This window comes from Acromyrmex echinatior, chromosome 9 (assembly GCF_024713525.1).
Source record: "Acromyrmex echinatior isolate Ae372 chromosome 9, ASM2471352v2, whole genome shotgun sequence".
In the NCBI taxonomy this organism is placed as follows: Eukaryota; Metazoa; Arthropoda; class Insecta; order Hymenoptera; family Formicidae; genus Acromyrmex; species Acromyrmex echinatior.
In genome coordinates this window covers 1,725,247-1,736,494 of record NC_141860.1, presented here as the reverse complement: position 1 = coordinate 1,736,494, position 11,248 = coordinate 1,725,247, and the positions used below count along the sequence as shown (strand labels likewise).

The 11,248-nt window shown below is 41.5% G+C and overlaps 1 protein-coding gene and 1 pseudogene across 1 annotated transcript; one reads left to right on the top strand and one right to left on the bottom strand.

The window, feature by feature from the left end:
* The first annotated feature begins 1,313 nt into the window (after window positions 1-1,313).
* LOC147908479 (uncharacterized) lies at window positions 1,314-3,907 on the top strand. Its single transcript, XM_087409428.1, has one exon. It carries the CDS (start codon window positions 1,314-1,316, stop codon window positions 2,391-2,393), a length of 1,080 nt encoding a protein of 359 aa, XP_087265554.1. The 3' UTR covers window positions 2,394-3,907.
* A 2,551-nt stretch (window positions 3,908-6,458) lies between these two features.
* Window positions 6,459-8,674, bottom strand: LOC147908478 (uncharacterized; annotated as a pseudogene).
* Window positions 8,675-11,248: the final 2,574 nt, after the last annotated feature.

The window sequence follows — 11,248 nt, the reverse complement described above, 5'->3', positions numbered from 1 at the left end:
TTATGAAGCGATATAGTAGCGAGACTATGACTCTAAGAACTCTAAGAACTTTTAGAAGTAAGAAAGAGGACGGCGAGATCGAAACATTTATTGCTATCGGCTTGGGCTTTCTTCTTGAGAAAAATCCAATAAAATTTTGCCACAATCGTAATTATTACGTGGCATTAGGTGTACAAAATTGATTGGCGCTTTGGATTCTTTTCTAACGACGTTCAACGTAACAGTCATGCGCGACAGAAAATCCGTGCGTGGGATTGGCAGCGTGTGACGTATTCGTCGGAGCGCGGCGCTCGCGTGCGCGAATTGAATTGTTCTAGAACTTTCGATTGTCCGTTGCCGGTAACAACAACTTGTTTGCGTGTAACGAATTGTTTTAAAAAGAACAAAGAACGACGAATCGCTTGCTTTTCTTTCGAATTACCGATCTCAAACATTCGGTATATACTGCAGCTGCTCAGCGTTCAAGTCCTGAATGTCGAAAGGATGACACAGCACGAGATACATTTTGCTACTGCGCGACTCGTAAATTCGCGCGCCTTTAAATAGTCATTCGAGAGTGCGTAGCCTTAGTGTGAGCATGAAATTCGTGCCGCAACCGTTGTCGATACGCGTCACGAACTGTGACGCGAAATCGCAAATGATGGGAGACAGCGTGGAGAAGCGCAAGCACGGCGAAATGCTGCCGAGTACTATACGCGTGATCATTTGCGGCCCATCGAATTGTGGTACAACCAATGTTCTCATAAGCTTACTCGAGAGCCCGAATGGCGTGCGTTTCAAAAACGTATACGTCTACTCGAAATTGTTCAACAGCCAAAGTATCGATATCTCGAAAATATGTTTACGTCTATTGACGAAATCGGCTACTTTACGTTCTCCAACAACAGCGACATCGTTCCAACGAGCGAGGCGCGTCCAAATTCTATCTTTATCTTTGATGACGTGGCATGTGACAAGTAGGATGCGGTGAGAGAATACTTTTCGATGGGTCGCTACGCGAACGTCGACTGCTTCTATCTCTGTCAGACATACGCGAGGATACCTAAACATCTGATATGTGATAACGCGAACCTGCTGATCCTGTTTAAGCAGGACGGTACCAACTTGAAACACGTTTACAACGATCATGTGAATACCGACATGTCGTATGATGAATTTTGCACGTTGTGCCGCGACTGTTGGCAGCAAAAATATGGATTTCTAGTGATAGACAAAAACAGTGGGCTCACAAACGGACGATATAGAAAAGGATTTAACGAGTTCGCGATACCGTAACGTGACCAGTCGTTATTGATACTTAGCTAGAGACGAACATGGCGAATGTGTGCGAGCGTGAAAAAATCGCGAGGAAGATCGAGAAGACGAGCGAGTCGATCCGTAAGAAACATCGCGCACTGAAAACAGATAGAATCGAGGAGGGCATCGCGTTGGACAGACATTTTAAACCTCTTATCGAACCGCTGCGACTTTTCGTCGACAATCACAGCATGCGCGCTACAAAAAGAGAGTCGCGCGACGAAGATGCAACGTCTACCTCTAAACGTGAGAGGAAGGAGAAAGAGGAACAAGAGAAGAAGGAGGCAGAAGAAGCGAATGAGACGTTCGAGCGTTCCACGACTCTGCATAAATCCAATGATCGATCGCACGATCGCGCACAGCCGATAACCTCCACACCATGTGCCAAAATCGTACCGACGATAGAGTCGTTGGAGAATGTTTTCGAAACGACGGAAGACTCGCTAGCGACGAAGATTCAAAATCAGCTGCAAACATCGGAAGGTCGAGAGGCGTTACGAGCCGGCTTGGGCCCACTGGGGCAAAAGTATGTCGAGGCTGTCCTGAGGGGAGTGCAAGATAAAGAGAGCGGTATAGATCACGTGTACGGCATTTACCTACACAAGGATGGACTGATGTTTGGCAATAAACGTTTCGACGTGGATGACGCGGACAACATAATTATCGATGGCGTACGATACGCCGGTACACCTGGTCTTTACGAGTTGATTTTCAAGAGAATTCCCGACGATCTCTACACGGAAGACGATATGCACAAGTACAAGAGCATGCTGTTGGAGACGAACGCGCACAAACACAAGTACCATTCGCAGGATCGATTATTGAGCAACAGGGGATACAAGTACAAACACGTAATCGCACCGTTGATATCGATCACACCCAAGAAACAGAAGAAGAAATCTGGAAAGGGATTACCTCATGCAATGATGACATTGAATGACAACGCGATCGATTACGAGCACTGGGATGATCCCAACGAGCTGGTGGATCGTCTACGATTGCTCGACGCTTCGCACCGAGCAGGCAACAACGCTCACAATAACGAGATGCTGTCGATCATCGAAGAACTTCGCGAAGCTGGTCTTATTATAAATTAAATCGCGTAGCCATGAAACGATTCAGTTGAGTAACATCAGGGAGAAAAAATACATTATTTTCTCGTACTCAGTGTATTACACATCGAATCATGAAAAAGAAATCTGAGAAAAAGAGAGAGAAAATTAGCTCCGAGAGACGTCAACTCGTTGAGGAATTGCACGCTCTTGCGAGAAGAAATTTTCCGCGAAGGCGTGTCATAGTTCGGGGATACGACGATTTGTGGCAGGCTGATGTCGTTGAGATGCGTCCGTACTCAGGTTTCAACAGAGGCCACTATTACATACTCACCGTCATCGATATGTTGAGCAAATACGCGTGGGCCGTACCACTCAAGAGCAAGGGTGGAAGCGAGACGGCTAACGCTATCGCTGAGATCGTTCGAGAGAGTAGAAGATGTCCAAAAAATTTACAAACGGATATGGGAAGAGTTTTACAACGCCGATGTGCAGAAAATCTTGAAAAAGCACAATGTTAATCACTATTCCACGTATTCGACGTTGAAAGCGTCAGTAGTCGAGCGGTTCAATCGCACGCTCAAGAACGACATGTGGAAGATATTTATGCTCAACGGCAATTATAAGTGGGTCGACGAGCTGCCGCGTCTCCTATCGGATTACATTACGCACGCAAGCATCGCACCATCGGCATGCGACCCGCCGAAATAACTCCCGCGATCGCCGAAAGACTCTTGGACACGGTGTACAGCGCGATAAAGATCGCGGGTCCTGCAAAATTCAAAATAGGCGATTCGGTACGCGTGAGCAAGTACAAAACGATTTTTGAGAAGGGTTACACGTCAAATTGGACCACCGAAGTGTTACGATCGTTAAGGTGCAGCGTACCAATCCTGTAACCTATTTACTCGAGGATTATTGCGGAAAATCCGTCGCTGGAGCGTTCTACGAGTACGAGTTGCATCGCGCTACTCATCCAGACGTGTATCTCGTGGTAAGTACTGCGCAGGAAGGGAGACAAGGTGTACGTCAAGTGGCTTGGATTCGATGGATCACACAATTCATGGATACACAAAAACAATGTTATTTGATAAAAATTTTTGATTCATATATTTTATTTCTACATATAAAAAATATATCAATATAAGTATATAAACTAAGTATATTTTTTATTACTTCCCATTCATCTTCGTTTTGCAGTATACAGATATAAAATACGTATATAAATGTATGATACATGAAAATGAAAATAATAGTAATACATAATAAATGATACTACATAAAACGTAATAGTAATACTTATATAAATGTAAAAAAAAATGCATTACGTGTAAATTATAATGATAATAGTAACATGTACACTGTATGAAAATGTAGAAAAAACATAATAGTGATATAAATGTTGATACACACACACACACACACACACACACATATATTACAAAGGTATCCGCCAATGCCCCCACGGTAACGTCTCCGTCGAGTCTGGTACGACGTATCGTTTGTCATCGTATGGACTCAGAGCGATTTTCGATTCGGATATCATGTACACATCGTGCAATTTAGATCGTATACACGACGAGTATCGTATTGACGACGAGTCATTTCGATCTCTTCGTCCAAACACCGCGTGTAATCGTCGAACGTTATCATTCGCACTATGATGTTACCCTTTACGCCTTTCGTTTTTTTAGTTTCTCTCTTGCCGTCCACCCTCACCGCGTACATCTTCGCTCTGAGACCAACAAATTCGGTCATTATCACACCGTTATTTTCGTCTTTCATCAGACCAGGTACTTTTTTGTTCGCGAGAGGCATACCATACGCATTGTCCATCGGATAATCACTCGTGTCGAATCTAGCGATATCACGTTTCATAGTCTCGTAAACGTTCTCGCACTCGACGCTGTATACAAGACTGTCCGTGTCGGTGTACGTAATTTTACATTTGTCGCGAAATAGTGGTAACATATACTCGTGATGAAATTCGTACAAGCAGACTTTCGATATGTCGAGTATACACATACCCACGTAAATCGGCTTGTTGAACTTCACCTCGAGTTTGCGCAGTTCGACGGCGATCAAATTTTCCGCAAAGATGCTACGGCTGTGGAAATTCGGTTTCGCAATCATTGCCTCCGTACCGTCCGTCCCATTTTGTTAATAATTTTACGTCAACGTGGTTGCGCACATTCTCCATAGTTTTACCGAATACCGCGTTGTTCATTAATTTATATAAATTTTTCTCGAAATCATTTTTAGCGCGAATTCTGAAATTTGTTATTGAGTTCAATATAATCGCGAAGCCATGGAGATTGCGCGAAATGTAGTACTCGATGAATTTTTGTTACGCGAAGACCGTTACGAGTACATTGCTGCAGGTTGCGGTAGTGGATGACGTAACGCTGTTTATCGTACAGCGTCGCTAAAAATTTAGCCTCGCGCTTGCCGGGCGGCTTATCGCGCGTCGGACAGAACGGCAGGTCAGTGTGCAGATCGTGTAGATGTTGTGGATACTCGAGATCGACTTCGAGAATGTAACCGATGGATGAATCCAGAGCGATCGCACTCACGTCAAAATTCGCAGCGTCTTCGACCCATCGAAATTCGGCGTATGGCAATGGTTGACACATCGCCCATTCGTATAAATTGTTAACATCGTAGTACATCAAGTACGATGATGGTTTCGATGAGTCGTACGAACGCATGTACTTGTTATTAGCCTGTGCGTATCTACCGGAACATTGACTGAGACCACCGCGTATACCGCGCTCGATGAACATGACCATATCGATGTCGGTAATTCGAATCTTATACGCATATGTTTTAGCATCGCATCCCACGTGAAACCAGGCAATGTATAGTAATGCGCAGGATCGAGACCGTAACTCGCGACACAACTTTCGCGGAAATTTTCGAAAATGTCGGCCAATAACAAGACATCAGTTTTCAAGTACAGATCACTGTACTCGCCGAGCGTTTGAATGGAGAATCGCTTCCAGACGTTCGCGGCGTGAGCGCTCTCGGATATTGTATCGCCTGTCAACGAACTGAAAAATAATTCGCGCGGTGATAAGCGCGTGTCCTGCAATTTTTCGACGCGATCAATGTACTCGTACGGAAAGACACCTTTTGTGAGTAATTCAAATTCTTCATCTGATAACGTTGGAAATTCGGAACGTACAATTTTTAATTTGTCTCTGATTAAAAACGATGTCAATTTATCGAGGCTTGCGTTTAGAAATTTTAAAGAATCGATAAATCGTAATTTTATGCAATTTTTCCGAAAATTCTTTTCATTTGTGTCTTTGGTGCTATCGACATTTTTAGTGAATGAAATATATTTTTCTTTAGTTATCGGTAGTATATTTACATGTCCTTCGAACGCGGTAGCAATTTCTTTAATTATAAAATGCGCGTCATAGTCTGATAAATTGTGAAAAACGATCGGAATATAAAATGAATTTTTATAATTTAAATTACAATTTGCATGCGCTGGACCACGGAATCTACCGGTGAGATGACAATGATCGCGGACCCGCGTATCGTCCGGTGCGAACGGTTTCTCGCAAATATGGCAACGCGTCGCGCTACGGTACGCCTCCAATTGTTCTTTCGACAACGTTTCTATGGGTACGTTGGCGGATACTATATTTTTAACTTGATGCGCCAAATCATTGAGTTGTCGCTCGAACCACGTTATGCAATCTTCATCGCGACGGAACCGATACAATGATGAACGCGTCGTTGTACGAACATCGCACGTAGTATCCTATACTAAATACCTCGTGCTGTTGATGCGTGTATGACGACGACGATGCATTTTCCCTTTCAAGTTCCATCTTCCGTAAAACGCACTCCAAGTCAGCGTAGACGATGAATGGGGCGCTCTGCTTATTGCAGTGGTTCTCAAATTCGAGCCACTTGTCGTCCACGCTCGGCAGTTTGATAGCGAAGTCGTTCATCTTTTCGCAGTCCATTACGTGCGACTGCAATTTTTCGTTGGTATTGAAGTAGTGCAAGCATTTGAAAAAAGAAAAAAATTATAACTATTACCATTATTTTATTAATGAGACGGAAAATTATTATATAATAATTTTTCATGTATATTTACCGATCGCAGAAAAATTTCTTGTTATTTTTTCTACTAATCTGCGAACTCACGAGACGGGATAAGTTTTTTATCCACGCAAAATGTCCATCGTTGCGTGGATCTTGCACGTACAGCATGTTGACGTGTTTCTCCTTCTTTTCATTGGTGAGTCGCAGAGGAAGGACCTGTTTATTCTCGATGCCGTACACGTTGATCGACACCGCGTTCAACCGTTCGAATTTATAAATATCCTTTAAAGTCATTGGAAACTCAATGTTTGCGAGATTTAGTACTGTTGTATAATGCGGATATGACGATTCCCGATTTACATATGTTTCTGCAGAGTACAGAGCGACGACCACCGACCACGCGAAACATGCATTGTCTGTCGAATGAACACTGATCACCGCCCGTTTCGTCACTATTTCTCGTGGCACTTCGATGTGACATCCCGCGTGCATTGGATTATGTTTATTTACATTCACTATCAAATTGAGGATTCGCGACAATGCTCACCCGCTGTCGCGTTCCTGGAATTCTTCAAGCGATGCTAGGATAGGCTCGACGACGTGTCGCTCGTACCACTCGTGCATATCGGTGCAACGATATATCTCGCTGTTCTTTGTAATTATGCTCTTATTAGCACGTTTATCCTTCGTCGCAAACTCGCCATTGAACACAGTATTCACTTTTGCGCCACCGTGTCTTTCTACTGCGTCTCGCACACGCTCGAACACTATTTCCTTCGCGTCTTCCAAAAACCGTCGCGGCTCAATGTGATTAGAGTTTATCACAGCACCTGTCGATACACGATTTTCAAACGCGGCGTCGATCTCTCGCCAGATGAGAGATCTTTCGTCGCGATTCGCGTATTCGCCACTCGCGTAGTCGCCACCAATGTGCACGAAACGTTGCTCCAATTGCACTTTTGCACTCGCGAGTCGTGCGATCCTCGCCACCATGGATTGTCTATGTCCAACGGCGAGACGCGGACGCTTGACACGACAAAGTTCTTCAAGCTGCTCGTCGCATCGTTGCAGCCACGCGAAATATTCCACCAGAGTAGCGACCCGGCCGCACTGTTCCAATAATTCGCGTACTCGCTCGTGATTTTCCATGTCTTTTTTTTTACAGTCTTTAGATCACACTCTTCTACGGAGCACTTGCATGTGATTCATTCACAATACTATTCACAATAGTTTTTTCAATGTGTGCACTGTGGGCACTTGTTGCATGGAAATATAAGGTATGTTGGTAGTCTGCAATTTGTGCAAGACTGACCACTTAGCGCGTAAATATATCCAACATCGTGCTTCCTTATGAGATGCAATCCTGCGATATCAGTCTCATTCAAATGTATCATGCATTCTGCACATATACATAAAGCACCATCCGTCGTTGTATAATAACAATGGATTATACAATGTTTTGTACGGCTGTTCAGTGCACGGATTTCTGATGATGACACAAACCTTTGTACATAATCTGTATCAATCTCGCTCAAATCGCTAGTATAGCCAGCGTCATCCGATAATGTTTCTCCGTCGGAATCGATCTCTTGATTCATTAGTTCCTCGAAGTTCACTTCTTCGAGTACTTCGAACACTTCGTCTCTGATATGTGCGAACTGTTCCGGATCTGCGTTTCGAACATACTGGACTGCGTTGGCTATGTTCGCATGATTAGCCATATTATGCTTATCAATAACTGAAGCGTCAATAACTGAAGCGACTAATTCCTTGGTCTTCCAGGACACCACTGTGGTATATCGAGCACTTATGCACTTTTATATATTTCATTATGTATAATGGACTCCAAAATTTTTCCGTTTCATGAAAATTTCAACAAAAAAAGGAAAAAAAAAACAATCGTTAGTACAAAGCACGAACATAAAACTCAAACTTTAACGATCACTGATCTGTGAGTGATAATATTCAAGGAACTTACCATTAGAAAATCTTCCCAACGATATTGGAAACATAAACAAAAAAACATAAATCCTCAGAATCGTCAGATCTACGACAAAATTTATGAAAAAGATTACAAATCATGTAGAAAAAATCCTATTTACATAGGATCCACATTTAGATTTTGTATTTACTGAACCGATCGTGTATAAATAAAGACTCATATTTTCACTGTATCATACAAAAGAAACTCGTACTCTATTAATTCTTCCATCCTTTCTTCACTCATAGCACGCGCGCTCTATCTTTCTCTAACATGCAAGCCTTTATTATCGATGCATTTTTAAAGAAAAATATGTCATAGTCAAATTCAAACCTTTATTATCAATACATTTTTAAAGAAAAACATAGCCAAATTTTGATAACAAAAAAAGGAGCCCCTATTGTGTAGGAACCCTATAGGAGCCTAGACCTTTATCCCTTTTTCCCCCGCGTTAGGTATCCCCCGCGTCTACAAGTACTTCCCCGCACCCCGCATTCCCCTCTAGCCCCATGGCTTAGAACCCGCCTTATATACCTACTGACGATTGTATAGTTATGACGCTCGTCTCACCGTGACTCCCCCGCAAGTGCTCGTCCGGGTCGTCCTCGGAAGGCTCTCGTTTCTTTTACGCCCTGCGTCCTCTCACGTGCTTTTGCCAAGCGGGCCACAGCACAAGTGCTGGGCGTTAATCCTCCTGGGGGCACGCAGGGCTCGTTATCCTCGCGAGGGGGTCTTATCGCGCCTGATTAGCTCCGCTAATCGCGGGAACCGTGTCATGCCCGTGTCGCATGTCCTGGCGCGCAAAATTCGAGAGGCCGCAGGATCCTTTTCGGGCCGCCTCGTGGCCTCGAAGTGCTTATTCGGGGCTCTCGCCGTCCTTGGGGCGTAGAGTGGCCATCCCCGTCATTCCAACTCTCGATCCGCTTTGCGCCTGGAAGAGGGTGCGATAGGAAATGCCTTGTGACAACAAAAAGGGCGTAATAATGAATGATATCACCTGCGTGACCCGGGGTCAGGTGTCGTGCGCCCCGGCGGGTCCGTCAACAGCGGTCGTCTCTTGACTCCCATTCCTGGTCGTTCTTCTCCCTCTTCTCTTTGATGAGGTGGCGTCATTCTGTCAAGATCGCGGAAGTCGCCGGCCTCTGTGACCCTCGGTACGGAATACACAGAAAAGGGAAAACGAAAACGGCGACGCAGAACGCGTAAGGCACGCAAACAACGTCGCGGAAAAAAGCGCAGGTGCGTCTGCCTCCCAAAATGTGAGAGGACTCAGGACGCTAGACTGCACTGTTCGGTCAGGCCATGCGGCAGACGGAAAACGTCACGTCACAGCATGTATATTAACTTTAAGAATAATTTTCGAAAAGTTAAAAGAGGTTAATGTATATTTTGTTCGATAATATGAAGATATATTTTTTACTAACGTAAAATCGATGAAAATAACATTGCAGTAGCAATGCAAAAACATATACATAGAACAATTAAAAACCATTTTTTAATCAACACACAATATTTAAAAAAATATTTATTTAATGTGAAAATATTAAATAAATGTTTAAAAATATTTTCTAAATATTGTATGCTGAGTGGATTTCAATAACTGTACTTTAATATATAATACATATACCGTGATAGCAAAATATTATCATTTGGGGCCAAATTCGATCAGATTTTGACTACAAAATCATAGCCATCTGTATTCGCATTAGGCTATAGATTTGTCGACAAAGCCTGTTGACAGGCTATGCCAATAGATTAGTCATAGAAATCGAACAAAGTCTGCTCAAATCAGAGCTCTCAATCTCGGTAAAAAATTTTTCATGCATAAATATATATAAATATGTATAAACGTGTATAAATATTCATAATTATACATAATTATATATGATATAATATGTCCATATATCCTCCTTTCTTTTGTAAAATTATTTTTTATAGTATAATAAAAGTAATAATAATGATGAGAAAATATTAAAAATAATTAAAAAGAATAATTTTAGCATTATTTGTTTCAGAAAAAATCAAATTTAGAGAAATGTAAAAAAATTGCTCATATATATATATAATTATACATAAAATTATACATAATTATGTATTTTTTTTACATTAATTAAATTTGATTTTTTCTAAAACAATGTGAAAATTATCCCTTTAAATATTTTTGATGTTTTCTTATCATTTATATTATATTATTTTTATTACATTAAAAAATAATTTTATAGAAGAAACAAGGATGTATGAAAATATATATATGGACTTATTTTGTATATAATTATACATATTTATAAATATAATATTTATATATGTTTATACATATATAAATATATTCATGCATGAAAAATTTTTACCAGGATCGCTTTCACTCTGCTGAAATTAATTATGCAGGATTTCGTTCGGTTTGTGTCACAATTTCCTGGCATAGCATGTCTAGCAAGTTTTTGTCATATTTCAAATAGCAATAATGTTAATAATAATGTATCCATTCATAACCTCTTATATATTTACATTCCCGATTTTGCAGTAAAAATGTAAAATAAGTATGTCTTTCTATAATATCCACGTGTATTACATATATCCTTAAAAATCACGTGCATTATACGTAATCTCAAAAAACAATTAAATCATGTGCACATTGCATATATACATAATTTCATTTCACAGAGACAATAAAAACATAAAATAAAATAAAACATATACTGATGCTTATTATTTCTTGCAGCTGCAGTTAACTTCTCACATTCGAGCAGCAAAATTATTTCTAAACTGTTCTACATGTTTGATCAACAGCAGATACAAGCGGATATGAACGGACACACCGGACACGGCACGAACTTCTTCTTGCTTCTTTTTCTTCAAA